At 39.4% G+C, this 19,433-nt stretch overlaps 1 protein-coding gene across 1 annotated transcript in view; it reads left to right on the top strand.

Annotated features, from left to right (window-relative positions):
• The window catches only part of LOC122788766 (major centromere autoantigen B-like), a 39,906-nt gene extending 24,398 nt beyond the window's left edge, over window positions 1-15,508 (top strand). The window contains 2 exon segments of the mRNA XM_044055660.1: window positions 13,983-14,360; window positions 14,502-15,508. Coding sequence (XP_043911595.1) covers window positions 13,983-14,360; window positions 14,502-15,508 — 1,385 coding nt within the window.
• Window positions 15,509-19,433: the final 3,925 nt, after the last annotated feature.

Below are 19,433 nucleotides of genomic sequence, written 5' to 3'. Positions count from 1 at the left end.
CTTTTTAAAAGTGCAGGCAGTCAAATAAGTACAATATGTGAAAAAAACAAGCTTTTGAATCACAATAAACACTGGAAAATCTGCCTTTATGCGGAAAACAGTTAAGTACAGCAAGAAAGTACAGAAAACTGATAATCACTCCAAGGTCTCTCTTCTAAGCCAGAAGGCTTGTATCAGTTTAAGGCTTTCTAGTGCTACCCAGTAGGTTAGTTACAGGAAAGATGGGAAACAAGTGCAGATGTGGTCTTTTAAACCAGAAAGTTGAAAGAGACGGACACGCTGTCCAAATGGTCAATAAACTGCAATTTCTGGGCCAAGAACCTCTCCTCTCATGGTAGACAGGCTACCTAGTGCTTACCACTCCCACTGATAAGCTAGAAGGCTTTCCTCCAACACAGAAAGGCTTGTGGGGCTCAGAAGCTTACCAACAGTCCTGGATACAGCAACTCTGTATCTGCACTAGGCTAGTTACAGGAAAGGTGGGAAACAAGCGCAAGTGCGGCTTTTAAACCAGAATGTTGAAAGAGATGGAAAAAACATCCAAACGGCCAATAGCTACAATTTCTGGGCCAGGAACCACTGCTCTTGTGATAGATAGGCTACCTAATGCTTACCACTCCCACTGATAAGCTAGAAGGCTTCCCTCCAACAAAGAAAGGCTGGGGGGGGGGGGCTCAGAAGCTTACAAAGAGTTCTGGATGCAGCAAATTTGTACCTGGACTAGATCTGCATAAATCCATTGTTTTTGCAGTTTAGTCCTCACCTGATATAGTGTAACTGGTTCCCATTGTTAATTGCAAACACTGGGCCTAACTGCATGCCATGCTGCCCCTGACACATACACAGTATGACTGGGCCTAGCTACATGCCATGCTGCCCCTAATACATGAGCAGTATGACTGGGCCTAGCTGCATGTCACGCTGCCACTGATACATACATAGTATGACTGGGCCTAGCTGCATGTCACGCTGCCACTGATACATACACAGTATGATTGGGCCTAGCTGCATGCTATGCTGACCCTGATAATACACATTATGACTGGGCTTAGCTGTATGCCACACCACCCCTGATACATACACGGTATGTCTGGGTCTAGCTGCATGCCATGCTTCCCCTGATATATACATAGTATGACTAGGCCTAGCTGCATGCCACACTGCCCCTGATACTATGACTGGGCCTAGCTGCATGCCAAGCTGCCCCTGATATATATACAGTACGACTGGGCCTAGCTGCATGCCACACTGCCCCTGATACATACGCAGTATGACTGGGCCTAGCTGCATGCCACACTGCCCCTGATACATACACAGTACGACTGGGCCTAGCTGCATTCCACACTGCCCCTGATACATACACAATATGATTGGGCCTAGATGCATGCCACTCTGCCCCTGATACATGCGCAGTACTTCTGTAAAGTCTCAGTGTTACCCTGGAAGAGGATGAAGCCATGCCTATAATTGATACTTCCCTTATTACTCTGTCTTGGACATTTGCACACACAAATATTTTCCCCATAGTAGCAATATTGGTTAACTTCTTTTTTTTGACCATCTAATGCTCATAAAAAGGCTGTGAAAAAGCAAGCTCTGAATAATGACACCTCAAATTTACTTACATAGATGTTTGGAGATGACATCCCTCAAAGATTGCAGTACCCAGGGCCTTGTGTGATTCCTCCTATTCCCTCTTCCTGGGGTGTGTCTCGTCCATCATAATGACCTTACCAAATCCCTAAGCCCATAGTTTTGTGAAACTTTTAGCTATGCCAATCTCCGATTATCATGATGTAGACCCTAATCTGTTCTCTTGGTATGGGGCATGTAGAGTTTCACCCTTCTGAGATTTTAATTTTAAAAGATGCTTTATTTCCCTGTCACAGTTATCCTTGTTTGTGAAATGGAGAATTAATTATTATTTTTAATTTACTTATTTATTCAGTTAGTTTATCAGGGTAGTACACTGATCACAACACACCATTCGCAGGCACATTAGCCATCATGCTTGCTCACCCATATGGACCAGTATTTAGCCTAAGTGCTCCGGCACTGGTATTGTGTTTGGTACCAGCCTCTTGAAATGGACCAGTTGTCAATGAGGATTTGAATGTATAAATGAGTTTTGTAAACCTGGCACCTACTGAGCTTTAGTTGCCACATTCAAAGTTAAGCATCTAAGAGAAAAAGGGTCTCATCAAAACTGCACACATCACCTTTACTACCTATGGGGTTATCCAGCATATATACAGTGGTATTAGTGTCCAGTCTAAATCACATTATCATATTTGTCATCTGCTCACTCCGCAATTCTAAAGCCAGATCCACTGGGAAGATCTTTCCGTCAATAATGGATACTTCCTTGTTCTTTACATCCAGTGGCCATGCCTGCATGAACAAATGCCCCACAAAAGAGACACTCAAAACCACTGCCTTCAACCTCATCTGAAAAATCTCCAGTGGTTCCTGCTTGTTGTACTCTTGTCATATAGGCAGCGCACTAAAGTCCTGTAGGAACCTGGACCATACATTCAAACCATTCCTCGTGTCTGTAGGAACCCAAATCTTGTGATGTGGTTTCCTGCAGACAATGTCATATGAAAAATCTGCCCACTGGGATGGCCTTGCCTATGAAATTTAGTAAGCCTGTTGATTCCTGAAACTTTTTTAGTGTCACTTTCTGTTACACCAACACCTGGCTCAAAACCTTGTACCGTTTATGAACTTTGCCTTTTGACTGTCTACATAGAATCCTTTGGACTAATTATTTCAATGCCTAAACATTAAAGTCTAGGAGTAGGACCTTCAGTCTTTTCATCTGTTAATGGGACCCTTACACACCTGGGTAAACGTATCCACCATCTGCTGACATTCCTGCATGTTCCTCTCCCCAGAAGAGGAAGTCAGCCAAATAACATACCGCTGTCTTCACCTGATTTCTTCACTGTTATCCAGTGTAAAAAGGCACTAAACTTTTCAAATATTACACAGATGATGGAACAGCCAGTAGGCATACCTCTATACATGTACTGCTGACCTTAAAACACTAAGTCCAAACACCCCTGGTCTTCACATTGAATTGGCAACAGTCTAAGTGTTGACTAAGTCACCTTCTCCTTCTTTCGCACTTTCTTAACTTCCTTGTCAGCAGATGAGTAGTACACTGATTTTTCTTCCTAGCTATGTAGTCAATCACTGACTCTTCTTCTGAGTAGGACAGGTCCTAAATAGGTTGTAATGTTTCAGGCTGTTTCTTTGGCACCCAGCCAAATGGTGATCTCTAAAACTCTGTTCTAGGTGGTAAATGAAATAGGCCTGGTAACTTTCCTGCCTTGATTTACTTTTCCAAATTCACCTGCACTTAAATTTTCTGCTAGGTGGTTGCAGAAATGGGCCTACTAACCTTTATTTATTTTATTTATTTTACATTTGTTGACCGGGCTAGTCTAGCTGGATGCATGTCCATTTTCAGTAGAGGCCGGGGGAGAAAAGCTCCAAAAATAAAAAATAGAAATAATAATAATACATACATACTTTAAGAGTAATAACAGATAAAAATAGTAGCTGATAAAATGTGCAAAAAGTAAAAAAGTTATTACATAAAAAAGCAGTTGTTACAAAATAATTTTTTTTTTTTTTTTTTTTTTAAATAATTAGTCTTAGCAGCAATAGAATTTGCAGTAGGAATCAAGGGTATTGTACATAAGATACAATATCCATGTAAACGTACATATTCTTTGTGATAACATGGTATTATGTTTGTTTAGGAAAAAAAATTATAGAGTAAGGAGTAGTTGCAGTTCAGAAGGACAGAGGTTAGTCAGGCTTAGTACAGGAGCATAGCCAGTGTTTCTTTAGGAATAGCTTTAGATTCTTTTTAGAGTGAAAGAGAACTTTGTGATGTTAGTTCAGTGGGTAGTACATTCCATAGCTTTCCTACAGAGTTAGAGTATAGGGAGTCGCCTGCTGAGTGAATGGATCTTGAAGTATTAATAAGTAGTTTATCTGAGGAGCGTAGGTTCTTTTTATTATTATTATAAGGAGTAATGAAAGTAGAGAGTATCGGGGTGTGGGTGGGTTTATACAGGGCCTTGTGAACTATGGGGAGCTGTAGACATTTAAGCTGATTGTGAAATTCTAACCAGTCTAGTTGTTTTAGATTCAGGCAGTGATGAGTTTTGAAAGGGGAGCCTGTGGCAAATCTAGCAATATTATTATAGGATGTGGCCAGTTTGTTAAGGTTGTTTTTAGAAAGGTTAGTATATATGGGGGAGGCATAGAATAGAGTTGAGATTAAGTGGGTTCTGGCTGTAACAGTCCTAGCTACTGGAGTAAGAAAGGGCTTAATTCTGTAAAGGGATCCTAGTTTTTCGTTCACTGATTTTATTGTGTTGTTTATATGTGTATCAAAGTTGAGGTTGTTGTCAATTGTTATTCCTAAGAGTTTAGTGGTTAGGTCAGGACAAATGATGGTGCCGTCATTTGATATAAGTGTGAGATGTATGGGAGTGGATTTTCGGGTTGGTGTGAAAAGTAAGAGTTTAGTTTTTTGGGGGTTAAGAAGGAGGCAGCACTTTAAGAACCATTGTTCTACAGTATTGAAAGCTTTTTGGGTTAGAGTTTTAAGTTCAGTTTCAGAGGAGCCTGTACAGATAATGGTAGAGTCATCTGCATATTGAATGCAGGTGGTGTGTGGTATTGCTGCTTGTAGGTCATTAATATAAATGAAGAAAAGGAGTGGACTTAGAATGGATCCCTGAGGAACACCGAGGGAGATGGGTAGATTATCAGACAGTTTATTTTGCCACAATACAGCCTGCTGGTGGTTTTCAATATAAGATTTAAAGCAATTCATGGTTAGGGAATCAAGTGAAAGGGATTTCAGTATGTGCAGGAGAAGTTGGTGATTAACCATGTCGAAGGCTTACGATAAGTCAATGAAGACTGCTGAGGAAAGAATATTATTGTTACGGTTATTGTTGATGGTGTCTGAGAAGGATAGCAGGGCAGTGGTGGTACTGTGGAAAGGTCTGAAACCATGTTGGCAGTTGGCAAGTAAGTCATAGTTGAGAAGGTGTGAGAGTAGTTGCTTATAGATACATTTTTCCATTATTTTTGCAAGGGGAGATAGCAGAGCTATTGGGCGGAATTTAGAATAGTCATTGGAGTGTCCCCCTTTATGTAGTGGAATGATATGGGAAATTTTCCATATAGATGGGATAGTTCCTTCATTTATGGCTCTATTGATCAGTATAGAAATGGGGAAAGCAATGGCTTTAGCTCCTTTTTGCAAGAATTCAGCAGGGAGTTGGCCAGCTGAGTGGGTGGTAGGTTTTAATTCTAGGAGAAGGGAACAAATAAAGGAAGTAGACACTGGTTGAAAATAAAATGGAGGAGGTGGGATAGTGGTTGAAGTAGGAAGATTTGAGGTATCGGGAGAAAGATGGCTAGCAAGATTTTTGATAGCATCAGTGAAAAAAGAATTAAAGGCATTAGCCATTTGTAAGGGGTTGTCAGGGTTAGAGCCAAGTGGGTTGGGAGTGATTGATTGACCTGGGTGAAGGAGTTTGTTAATGCTGGTCCAAATTTTTTGAGGTGTGTTGTGGTAGGTTTGCTGTGTTTGAAGGAAGAAGTTCTTTTTGTCTGATAGAATGGCTTTTTTGGTATTATTTCTATGATATTTAAAGGTTTGGTGGTCTGAAGGACTTTTAGTAGCACGCCATTTTGCCCAGGATTTATTTCTAAGAAGGATTTTTTGCCTAGTATTATTGGTGAGCCAAGGTGCTGGTTTAGTTTTATTTCTAACTGAGCGTGATGGGACGTAATGATTCAGGATTGTTAGGAATGTAGTGTTAAAGTATTCTACAGCTTCACTGAGTGGAAGATATTTTAATGGTGACCAATTACATTGTTTAAGTTCAGTTTGGAAAAGTTCTGGGTTAAAATGCTTTTTGGTGCGTATAGTTCAGTAGGAGAGAGGGAGAGTTAGGTTGGTCTTATGTCTGATAATATAGGTTAGTGAATGGTCACTGAGGTCATCTGGGAGGGTCCCTGATTTGTACATTTGATGAGGATTATTAGTAAGTATCCAGTCCAAGGTACTTTCTTTGTTGTTGGTTCTATTAGTTCTGGTGGGGCGTTAATAGTTTGTGTGAAGCCATAAAGGTTAATATGGGTGGTAGGGTGTATATTACAGCAGGTCATCCAGTCTATATTGAAGTCTCCTAGGACTAAGGTTTCTTGTGGCAGATTGGTGGAAAGCCAGTTAAGGATATTTTCAAGTGTACTAATATTATTGCCAGGGGGAAGGTATATACAGATAATGTTTATGGTCTTATAAGAGTTGATTAGCAGTTTGGTGATAAGTATTTCAGCACTATTGTCTGATGGTGGGTTCAGGTTTAGAGTAGTAACCTGTAGCTCTGTTTTATAGAGGATAGCTACCCCTCCTCCTTTTTTGGCTGTGCGGTCAAGTCTTGTTATACTGTAACCTGGTGGGGTGATTTAATTGTCCTTAACAGTAGGTTTTAGCCAAGTTTTGGATAAGCATAAGATATCAAATAAGTGGACATCTAAAAGGGCATGAAGTTGAGCAATTTTATTGCTAATGCTGCGAATATTGAGGTGAGCTATAGATAGTGAGTTAGGTGGTTTGGTGGTAGGGGTATTAGTTTTGTTTGGATTGCAGTTTGGAGTGTTTAGGGCATAGTTTGGGCCTGGGTTTGGGTGAATGTCCCCATCTAGTAACAGGTGTTGGAGTATTATGTGTTTAGGGTGGAGAGGCTTATAGAAGAAGTCAATTGCTTTTCTAGCATTTTGGTTGGTATACTTTATATGAGATAGTCTATGATATTTGGCAAGTAGGTAGCTTGGTTTGGATATGAAGTTAAGAAATGTTTGGTGACTAATTAATGGTGGGGTGGAGGTTTGTTTAGAGGGGAAGAGAAGTGTAGACTATAAAGGTTGTTCGTAAGAGGTTAGGAGATAGGCAGAAATTAGTGTAGGTAAGAGAAAGAGTAAGAGGAAGATTTGTAGTGGGTGTGTGAGTGTTGATGTAGACATTGTGTACTTTACAGAAGTGTGATATGAAAGGATAGTAAAGTATTGTAAGCTGGTAGGAGAGTAATTAGATAGGTAGGGGGTTGACAAAAGAGGGGTTAAGAGTTGAGGTAAAAAAAATCACAAGGGTGTGTTAAGATAATAGTGGTGAGGGGTGATAATTGTTTTGATAGTGTGATTGGTGTGAGTGAGATGTGGGTGTGGCTATAGGGGAATAAATGTAGGAGTACTGGGGGTGGGTGGGAAATGGGGGCAGGGTAGGGGAGCGGAGTGAGCCCAGAGGGCGAACGGAGTGGGTAGAGACACAAGAGTGGCTTGTCAGGGTGACAATCAGTAAGGAATGAAAATATGCAGGTAAGTCTGCGAGTAATAGATTATGGAGAAATGTTGAGATGCTGGCAGGAGTATGTGTGTATGGGGAGTGGAGAGTGAATTAAAGATATAATAGTTCAAGGGGAGATAAAATAAAAATAGTCAGTCCGAAGAGAATTGGAAAGGGAGTTAGGAAGATAAGGAAGAGCAAGTAAGAAAAGATATATATACAGAAGCTAATATAGAGGCGCCACCTAGTGGTTAGTCTCTTAACTACAGTTAAATAGGGCTCCTAAAAGTGTGTCAGGCCAGGGAGGGAGGGGGGAGGAGGATAAGACTACTTCTGTATAGAGAAGGTATGGGCCAAAGGTACATTTAGTTTAGAGAGAAAAAAGAGTGGGGGAGGGAGTTGGCTGCTGGCTAACCTAACTGTGAGGCTTGCCTACCTAGCAATATCTATATCACTTTAATCTTAATACAGATTGTCTAGAAGCTATAGCAAGACATACTTCCACTGTCTCTAATCAGGGTATGGTCTCCCAAGGAGCCCGTAGGTTAATTCCTAAGGATTGATTAGGTTTCTTAGGTGTCCAGCTGGGTATATTCAAGTCAACTAGTACAGGGAGGTACAGGAACAGAAGGTTCCACTGTCTCTAATCAGGGTATGGTCTCCCAAGGAGCTGGTAGGTTAATTCCTAAGGATTGATTAGGTTTCTTAGGCGTCCAGCTGGGTATATTCAGGTCAACTAGTACAGGGAGGTACAGGAACAGAAGGTTCCACTGTCTCTAATCAGGGTATGGTCTCCCAAAGAGCTGGTAGGTTGATTCCTAAGGATTGATTAGGTTTCTTAGACCTACTACCTTACCTACTTGCCTTGATTGGTATGACAGGTGATGAATAAGCTGGAATTCACCAGGCTGTTTTAGGGTTAGAGTTAGGGTTCTTTGAGGGCTATGTTTGGAGTGGAAGGGTTGGGCACTTGTTCTATAAATGGTCAGAAGAATATATATATATATATATATATATATATATATATATATATATATGTATATAAAATTATAAATGCTCTGGTACAAATGTTTCTTCAGGTCTGTATTAGTTCTGCAAAAGATGTAGTCATCAAATACATCTTTAGCGAACACCAGCCACAGAAATTTACTTCAGCGAACCAGGGAATTTTTCCCACAGTTTGCAAACACTTGGCCGTCACCTCAACTTTGCCCTTTTCCCCACTGTAGTGTGATCTTGGAGTTGGTATATATAGTAAGGGGTCCCCCTACATTGAGGGGTGTGGGGGTGCAGCCCCCCACTTGGGTGGATTTGATTTAGTCCGTTGTGTGTTCTGGATGGTTGGTGGGCCAAGTGTTTGCGAACCGTGGGAAAAATTCTGCAGTTTGCTGAAGTGAATTTCGGCAGCTTGTGTTCACTGAAGATGTATTCGAGGAATACGTCTTTCACGGAATTAATATAGACCCATTTCTTCATTAGCAACATTTAATTTGCATTACACCAATCACACCTCACTTGGATACGATGAAAGATCATTAATGGCTATCAGTCACTGTGTTATATCCAGACTTACACAGTCCGAGCCATGGGATATTAAAAGTACATTACACACAAAATTGTACATACTAATAAGGAATCTTTCTTCCTTTCTGTTCTGCAAAACTTCCAAATGTTGCCAGTGTCTCAGTTCTTTGTCTCATCATATTTTGTGGATTAAAAAGTATTAGGAATACATTTTATTACGTTAGCTTGTATAGATTCATAGATTGTTACTAGGCTAATGACCCAGGGGGCCTTTCTAAGCCTAGCCAAGTTATCCCAAAAGAATAATGATGTCCTGTATCCAAACATTGAAGGCCAGGCGTTTATAAGTTACCTCTGTTCATAAGGGACATGGGTGCCTGGCCTGGTGTAAATGTCCTATTCCTCATTCACTGTTCTGGGTTGCTCTTAAATTTTATAATAAACAAACCCAGCTTCACATGGATGGGAAGTCTATTCCATAGGAAGGGCAGTCTATGGGATACTTATCTCTGTCTCTAGCATGTTCTGTTTAAGTCACAGACAACATTCAGGTCCTTAGACCTTGTATTTCTAATTCATACGTATGGGATTTGCAGAAGCCATGTAAGCCAGGCCTCGCAACAATCTATAGGAAACTGAGTAGAGGGAACGTGCTTTAAGGCACTCTGTGTTATGTTTTGTGTTCTTTTTGTAAGGAAGCTCTGAGGTCGCTCTAGTTGCTGCATATGCCTGGCCAGGTACATATCAAACGAAGCATTGTACTCTGTGATTGGTCTGATAAGGGCAGAATACAGTGGGACAATGACTTTTTTGGACCTAGATGCCATGCCCTTACTTATAAGTTATGCAACATAAAAGGATTTGCTCACCACTATGGCCACACGGTGGTCAAATGTAAGGCTACAGTCTATGTGCTTATCCAAATCCATGACCACTGGGTCGACTCTTAGGAGCATATTATCAATATGGTAATTAGGCGGGATGGTTGACTGCAATTTTGCATTTTTTAGCATTGAGTTTAAGACCATGGCTTTGGCACCATTTGTTAGTCAGAGATAAGCTTTCTTGAAGAATGCTAATGCCTGCAGGACAGTCAATGATATACTTACCAGTAGAAGTCTTTCTTGCTTTCTGTTCAGTAAAGTGCTTCAAAATGTTGAAATGAAACTTATTCTTTTCTGTTCTTCACTGTCTTTCAAAATATCATTCACATTTTTTTTTTTGCTTCATCACATTTTATGACTAATATAAAGACATATTTCTTTATTTCTGTTCTGTAAACTCTTTCAATATGCTGTCAAACTCTAACTTTTTGCTTTATCACATTTTATGGATAATATTCAATAATTCTGCACAGCTGCTAAGTCTATTTGCCTTACATAAAATTTGAGCAATTTAATTAGAAAAGGCTTCTTTCCTCTGGTGCCACCGTGAGTATGAAAAATATACATACAGCAATTAGAAATTTAGAATTCCAGAAGGACTGTCACTCAAAGCAAGGACTTCCAATTCCATTTACAGGATTTTAATAGGCTTTCAGAATTATTAAGACTAATTGGCTATAATGATTCTGCTTCGTTATGATAGACCTTTTTCTTGGTCTCAGTTCTACAAGCTCTTTCAAAATAATGTTGAACTTTAACTTTTTTTTTGCTTCACCATATTCTTCCTGAAAAGCCGTTGTGTGAAACCAGGTGTTGAATTGCTGAATCTGTCTTGCAGCATGTTTAACTTTCTATAGATTTTTTTTAAAGAAAGAAAACATATTTATTAAATTATCGCTTATGACACAGGCACTCTTACATTTGTATAAATGAAAAACAGATCACATTTATACAATTTTATTTGCAAACATTATGCATCACAGACCCCATTGAGACAACTGTAGTTGCAAACATTATACATCATTTATTATATATCCAGTAATTGTCAATTATGTATTACATAGCTCATTCATATCTTGCCCTTTTTAAACCTTGTTCCTCCTCTGCATATAATGTTCCCAGAATTCCCATTTTTTATGTAGTTTGCTCCTTCCCTATTCTAAGGATCCCAATTCTAGTTCCTTTATCTCTGTTACTATATTCACTATTTCTAGTAAAGCTGGTTTAAACTTTGATTTCCATTTTCTAGTAAATGCTTTTTTAGCAGCCACCATAATTAGACTGGCAAGGCCTTACTATGTCTAGGCAATTCCAATTTTGTATCATAACTCAAAAAGATCATTTCCCTAGTTACACCAGTTTGCTCACCTAGTATCTCTAAGAAAACAGTCTGCAGGGAATCTTTAAAGTCTGCCAACTCATTACACTCTCAGAAAATATGTTCCCAGTTACTTCTTTCTTCTCCATCACACCTCCATTTGCTGTTTACCTGAGGAAGAATTATTTGCAGGATACTTGGAGTATAAAAACACCTATGTAAGCACTTTCAATCAAAGATCATAAATCTTTTAGACTTTGTTGCATATTAGGAAGATATACATATATTCCCCCATTGTCTCTTTGTGAATTGCTTATCCAGTCTGTCTTCTCAATCCTTTCTAAGCTCCTCTGATTTATTCTTATAGTTGTCATGCAATATTTTACATGCTGTACTAATTATTCCTTTTATAATGGCAGCTTCTGTTCTACATTCTGTTAAAAATTCTACCAGTGTTGGTCTTTCATTTAGGAGCCCCCTATTTCTTTCTCTTTGCCTATACTCTGATATCAATCCTTGATAGGGAAGGCAATCTCTAACCTGCAATCCAAATACATTCTTGATGTCTTCCCATTCTATTACCTTTCCCTTTCTAGTTATTTGCTCCCAATACCTTGGATCCTTTGCCAGTTTTCTCCAATACATTTCAGCCCCGTCTTGCCTAATGTCTGTATTCATAACTGCAGTCATCCCTATCTGCAAAATTTATTTTCTCCATTCCCGTGCTGGCTTAGTACTTAAAATACTTTCAGCTACTTTATGAATATAACATTTTGTATGATTATTGTCATTCACCTTAAGGGCCTGGATCCAAAATCCCAGTCTCTCCTTGTTTCTTGAGCTTCTCCCCCGTTTCTTTATCATCTCTTTCCACTTTGAATTATAAATTTCTGCTTGTGCTATGTATAGGGGCCTTAACTGTGTTGCTCTAAAATACCACTTCAAATCTAGTAGTCCTAGTCCGCCTTGTTCTATTGGAAAAATCAGCTTATCCCAATTGACCCTTGGCATCTTCCCTTCCCAGATAAAATCCTTCAGCTCTTTTTTAATTGCTATCCACATCTTATCCTCTATTTGATAAAAATATGCCTGACCTGTGTATAAAACTAAAAGGGACTAAATACATTTTAACTGCTTGTATCTTACTATCCATATCCATATAAAAAGCTTCCAGTTTTTCAGTTTTTGTATTACCTTCTGTTTAATCTCCTCCCACATATCCTTAGCTGACACAATGGATCCATACTTCATTTTATCATGTCCCTATAAATATGGATATTGCTGGACCAATTTGTGTGTGGGTACATAATTTACAGCTATTGCCTTTGTTTTAGCTTCATTCATTTTGTATCCTGAGAAGATATGAAACAGTCTCAAAATGATCCACAACACTATAATGTCCCTTTCTGGTTTTGTCAGGTATAAAATATCATCTGCAATAAAGCCATCTTTTCTTGACTGCCATACCAATTATATCCTTGAATTTCTAAGCCCCTTATTTTCTTTGCTAATGGTTCTAAATATAATGCAAACAACAAAGAGCAAAGAGGACACCCCTTCCTGGTTCCTCTACTCAAATAGAAATTATCAGAGAGGACCTTACTCACTTTAATTTTCGCCTCTGCTCCCTTATATATCCTCCTAATCAACTTTATATTTTTTTCAGGAAATGCAAATGCTTCCATTGCCCTGCTTATAACATCTCAGCTTACTTTGTCAAATGCTTTCTCTGCATCAAGACATTCTGCTTCCCTCTGGATCATCAATGTTCTGTTAATGTTGTCAAATGTTTGCCCCCCCCCCTTTCCACAAAACCGCATTGATCTAGGTCAATCAATTTTGACATCACCTTTGCTATTATTTTAGCCATTATAGACATAAACACTTTATAATCATGGTTTAGGATTGAAATGGGCCTGTATGAAGCTGGATTTGATGGATCTTTGCCCTCTTTAGGTATTACAGCTGCTACCACTTTCTTCCAGAATGTTGGTACTTCTCCTCTTAAAATATTGTTAAGCAAAACCTTCCAGATCTTTATCAGTTTTTTCCCTCCTAGCTTCCAAACTTCCACAGGAATACCATCTATTCCTGGGGACTTTCCTGTTGATTGGTTATACATCACCACTTTTATCTCATCATCTCCTCCTGTCTTCTTATTAGTAATTGAGCCTCATCTACCCCTAAACTTGGCATGTTTAATTCTTCCATAAATATTTCCATTTGTACCTTTTCTTGATTTCCATATTGTTCTACTTTATACAGACTTTCATACAATTTCAGAAATATTTCTAGTACCTCTACAGGATCTCTTGTTATCTTCCTTGTTATAGGCTCTCAGGGCTTGGAGACAACCCTTCCTACTTTCTGTTGCCTGAGTCGTTGCACTAAATGTTTTTGTGCCCCAGCATTATTATGAAATAACAGTTGTTTAACAGCAATCTTTCTAAACTCATGCATACTATTGAAGTAGTCCTTTATTTTTTGCTTAGAATTCTGCAATTGCTCCTCTTCGTGTTCTGTGAGATTCACCTTATTCTGCAATACAGGTGCACTCACATTAATCCGCCAGTCGTTAATCCGCCAAATTTGTTAATCCACCTAAAAGTACCCAGAACTAATTCAATCTTATTGTAAAACAACTTGTTTATCCTCCAATTCGCTAACCGCCATCCACCAAAACAATTTTGATCCCAACCTATTGATTTAGTACTCATTAATCCGCCAACCCGCTATACGGCTGAAAAAAAATGTGGTAAATCTACAGGCTATTATTTGTTTTTTAATCAAGTAACATCCAAGTCAATGGCTACAAAAGGTAAGTAGACCGATTTAGGAATTGCACAAAAACAAGAAATATGTTTATATAAAGACAAAAATCCAGGAGCAAGTCAAGAGGAAATTGCTGCTCACTTCAACCGCGAATGGAAGACCGTGATTTCGCGTCGCACCATTGGTGATATACTGAGCCAGAAAAACAAGTGGTCTGTTGGACACTCAGTTGTTTGTGGTGCAAGAACTGAACCAAAGCGCATGAGAAATGCTGAAAATGTTGAAATGGAAAAAGCCTTGTTCTTGTGGTTTACACAAATGAGAGGCAAACATGCTGTGGTTACAGATGCTATATTGACTAAAAAGGCACGTTATTTTGGCAGTAAGATGGGCGTCACAGATTTTACCTATTCAACAGGTTGGCTATAGCGGTTCAAAGCACGTTATGGCATTTCCATGAAAGTAATTTGTGGTGAAAGTGAGGGTGTAGACCCAGTTACTGTAGCTGTTGGTCGTTACGAAACTCATCAGATAATTAGCTAGTACAGTGCAAATGATGTCTACAATTGCGATGAAAGTGCTCTTTTCTTTTGAACGCCACCTGGTAAAACCTTGTCAGCTGGACCAACGCGTGGAACAAAGCGCTATAAAGATCATGTAACAGTGATGTTTTGCTGCAATGCAACTGGAACCGACAAGAGAAAGGTGTTGGTGATTGGGAAATCTAAACAGCTACGGTGCTTCCAGAATTTCAATATCCAGCTTTACGTCGACTATGTCCACTCAAGAAAGGGGTGGATAAATTCCTCTCTGTTCCTAGACTTTGTTTCAAAACTTAATGCAGACATGCTACGCCAAGACCGGAATATGCTGTTGCTGTTGGACAATGCATCTAGTCATCCAGCAGATGTGGAACTATCCAACGTGACATTCTGTTTCCTTCCACCAAACACCACTAGCCATTTGCAGCCTCTTGATTCAGGTATCATCAAGTGCTTCAAAAATCATTATCGCAAGCTGCAGCTGCAGCACATCGTGCAGATGATGGATGCTGATTCTGATGCTGATGTTAACCTGAAACAGGCTGTCGGTTTTATCCAGGCTGCATGGAAAAATGTCAGTCCACTTGTTATTCAGAACTGCTGGGCACATGCCGGATTGATTGACAAAGGCAGTCTGGCAACAAACACCCATGATATGACTGAAAGTGTGCCAGCTGCAACGTCAGCTCAGCCGTCTGATATCCAGGCTATCCTCATGAAACTTCCAGCTGCAGGCAGTCTTTTGTCAGCTGCTGAGTATATAGACATTGATGCTGCTGAACCGATGGAACAGGAAATGTCAGACGAAGAAATTGTTCAAGCAGTGATGTATGAAGCTAACAACCCTGATGAAGTGGCCGACAATGAAGATGAGTATGAAAAACTGGACCCTGCACCACCACCATCACTTCGTGAGGCACAGCAAGCACTGACAGTGGTGCTCAGATATTCTCAGAGCAGCAACAACACTACTGAGGATGAGATCGACAAAGGGATGGACATAGATAAGATGTTGAAAGAAAGAGCCATGAAAAACTTATGCCAGACAAAAATAACTGGCTTTTTTAATATGCTTAGACAGTAAGCCAACAAGCCAACAAGTACTTAATGCATACAGTATGAAGTAACGTTTATTAAAACTACAGTACAGTACACTGTATAAATGATGTATCACTGATGAAAGCTATATGCTGAAACTGGTCTGGTTCTTATAATAAATCTTCATGCTTCCAGGGTGCTGGCCTTCTTTTTTCATGTTTAGTACACTGTATAAGCCTACAATTATTTTTTACAAGAAACAATACTGCAACACAGTATACAGTGTTGTGTTTAATGTCTGCGTAGCGCATAGCTGTTTTGTCCATGACATTGTAAAGGTATATACACTCCGCCCCAGCAAAAGGTATTTTTCCGTTAATCCGCCACATTCGTTAATCCGCCGAATTTTCAAAAAACGAATTATGGCGGATTAACGAGAGTGGACCTGTACTTTAACATTTGTCAGTCCCTCTAAATTATTCTTAATCATATCTCTCTCTTTATTTTATTTCCACCCTATTTTTGAACTCCACTTTAATTTTATCCCACTCCCTAGTAAAAGTTTCAGCAGAAATGTTTGTCTTCCCTAATAACTCCTAAATAATTTCCACTACCCATTCCTTAAATTCTTTTCTTTTCAACAAATAGGTGGGAAAGTGCTAGTGTCTCGTTTTTATTTCATTACCATGTGTTTTTATTTTAGTTATTATTGGTGCATGATCTGAAATAATTATTGGGTGCATATCAAAACTTTCAATTAAATGTACATGTTCCTGTGAAATGTAAAGTCTAGCCTAGCCCAGTTTTATATCTTAGGAAATGATATGTAAATTCAGTTCAAACTCCTACTACTTAATTCACATCTTCCATGCCAAATATTTTGATAAATTTCTTCAAAAATCTACTCTCAGTTATATTTTCCCTTTTGGGCCCCCAAACCCACCTTCACTGCTGTAAATCAAATTCCAGCCCCACCTATAAGTAATATTCTTTGCTGAAAGCTAATTATTTCTCCCAGAATTTTATTAAGCTCCATAATAGCAGTGTTAGGTGGAATATAAATACATGTCAGTGAAATCCTCCTCCCTTGACAGTAGCCCCTAGTACTACAAACCTACCATTATTATCCTTTTTATCCTCTTCTATTACTATTGGAGCCCCTCTTGCAATTAATATAAGTCCTCATCCTTTCCTTTATCCCAGGTATTCCTCTGAATAACTGTCCTGAAAACGTTTCTTCATCAAATTCACATGTTCACTTCTTTCCAAACGTGTCCCCTGTAGCATAATTATTTGCACTCTGCATTTTTAATATAGTTCACCACTCTTTATATATATATATATATATATATATATATATATATATATATATATATATATGTGTGTGTGTGTGTGTGTGTGGGTGAGACCATTCACATTTAAAGATAGTACTGAAAGGGCCATTGTGTTGTAAAGTTATTATTCCTACGTTTTATTTGTAACAGCTTTTTTAAGTATCAAGTTCCAGCTTTTGTGTTACATGCACACAGTAATGTTTAGAAGGGTGACCTTTTATGCAGTTGTTTCTTGTCATATCCATTTAAGCCTATGTCACAACTTACAAAACTTTTCTGTTTTATTGAAAGCCCTCAAAGAAAAAACAAATACACCACCATACACCCCAAACACCTATTAACTTAATATTAACAAGCAAAACTATGTACATTTTCAAATGTTGAAGTTTTACCTTCCTTTCTAATAGGAGCAATTGTCCCAAACTGACAGCTACACTCGCAGATTTGAGTTAACCTAAAAGAATGCTTATCAATGCTAAGATGCATCTTACAGCCTGTGCTTCTACTATATCTCTGTCTGGTTTTGTCTTATCTTTATTTCTCTCCCAGAATAAGAAAACACTTGAATGCTTTCAGAAAACATTACCTCCCTGCCATTGAAAGAAAGCAATTAAAAGAAAGAAGAATTCTGTTTTTATTCCATTTTATCAGATTGTCTCCATGGAGACATGAGAAACAGATATCTATTTATGTATTTATTTGCTAGAGGAGAGTTTTATTATGTTAAATGTTCTTTTTTAGTTATTTGCTTTCTCTTAAAACTTGTTACTAGATAAACCAAGAGCCTTAATCCAGCCATTCCCCTATGCAAGAATGAAAAAAGCAAATAATTTTTTCTTGTTCATAGGTTCATAGGTCTGTACTAGGCTGATGGCCCTGGGGCCTTTATAAGCCTAGCCATAGGATTACCCTGGCATCGTGCCACCCAATCTTAATTCCCAGTGCCTCTGTCGAGTAGAGCCACTGGAGTTATCCCCAGGGTGAATTTTCTATTTCCCATCCACTCATTGAGATTTCTCTTGAAGAGGTTCAACGAGGTGCTCTGCTTGACATGTATGGGAATTCTGTTCCATAGCATGGGCAGTCTCTGGGTTATGAACCTGTCCCTCCAGTATGTTCTGTTGATTGTGGTAATGAGGTTGAGGTCTCTGGAGTGTGTGTTGCGGAGGGATTGGGATTTCTTTAGATGTAGCATTTCTCAGAGATGGGTCAGACATGGCTTTGTAAGTCAAGCAGAGATTGCCTCTAAGTAGGCGATATGAGACAGAGAACAGTTGGAGTTTTTTGAGTCTGTCCATATAGGACAAGTGTTTAAGGCCTAGGATCCTCTCTGTGAGGTACTTTTGCGGCCTCTCCAGTTATTACAGGTGTTTAGTGAGGTACATGCCAAATGGGGTATTGTACTCGATGATCGGCCTAATGAGGGAAGAGTAGAGGGAGACAATGATCTCTTTCTTCCTGGATGCAAAACCCTTAGTAATGAGATGTGCCACATAGAAGGACTTTCTGACCACAGTGGCAATGTGGTGATCAAAAGAGAGGTTGCTGTCAACATGTGTTCCCAGATCTCTTATAACACCTTCTGTGTTCAGTGGACTACCACTGATGTGGTAATTCATGGGGAACCGTTTTTTTTTTTTTCCAAAGGGGATGACAACACATTTTTTGGTATTGAGCTTAAGGTCATGGTTCTGACACCAGTCCTTGGTCTCAGTGAGGCCATTCTGTAGGATGTCAACATCACTTGGGGAGTAAATAATAACTCCAAACTTGCAATCATCTGCGAACTTTGTCAGTCAGAGTCCCTTTATGTTGGCCTGGACTTCAGAGAAGTAGATACCAAACAGGACAGGACCCAGGACCGAACCCTATAGGACTCCACTTGTGACTAGTCGGCAGTCTGACTTAGAATCAGCTACTTTAAAACTGTAGGTTCTATATGTAAGCCAGTTTGCAACCCACCTAGTGATACAGGGGTTGATGCCTAGCTTAGTGAGTTTTTCTATAATTCCTGAGTGGGGAACGGTATCAAAGGCCTTGGCCAGATCAAGGTAGGCTGTATGAACCACCTTGCCTTCATCCACAGCTCTGGTGACTGACTCAAAGAAGTCAACCAAGTTGAGCAGGCATGATCCACCCTTCACAAAACCAAACTATGTGGGATCCAGTGTTTGGAGGTTCCCTATATCCTTGTTTATTAGGTCCATGATGATGAGTTCCATAGCTTTGCATATCAGACTCATCAGGCTAATGTGGCGATAGTTCCCAGGGTCTGCAGTTGCTCCACCTTTGTGGAGAGGGATGACTGTACAGTGCGCCATTCGGTAGGGACAAAGCCTAAGGTGAGGCTACGACTGAACAGGGCACACAGGTGAAGTGGCAGTTCACTCTGTAGTTCATGCAGAACACAGCCAGGGATATTGTCAAGTCCAACAGAAGCTGTATTCTTGGCCTCGGACAGTGCTGCTTTAACCTGTGCAGCAGTAATACTGGATGCCTGCCAGTCTACTGGTATTGTGAATGGTCCATTGGGACCTTTGTATCATACTCTTTTAAACAGGCTTTTCTACTTTTTATATTGCAATGCCTACCTTGCTTAAAAATGAACAAGGAGAAAGAGAAAAGAAGGGAAAAAAA

This window comes from Protopterus annectens, chromosome 14.part0 (genome assembly GCF_019279795.1).
Source record: "Protopterus annectens isolate FY-2018-M chromosome 14.part0, PAN1.0, whole genome shotgun sequence".
Taxonomy (NCBI): Eukaryota; Metazoa; Chordata; order Ceratodontiformes; family Protopteridae; genus Protopterus; species Protopterus annectens.
This window is presented reverse-complemented; position numbering and strand designations above follow the sequence as displayed.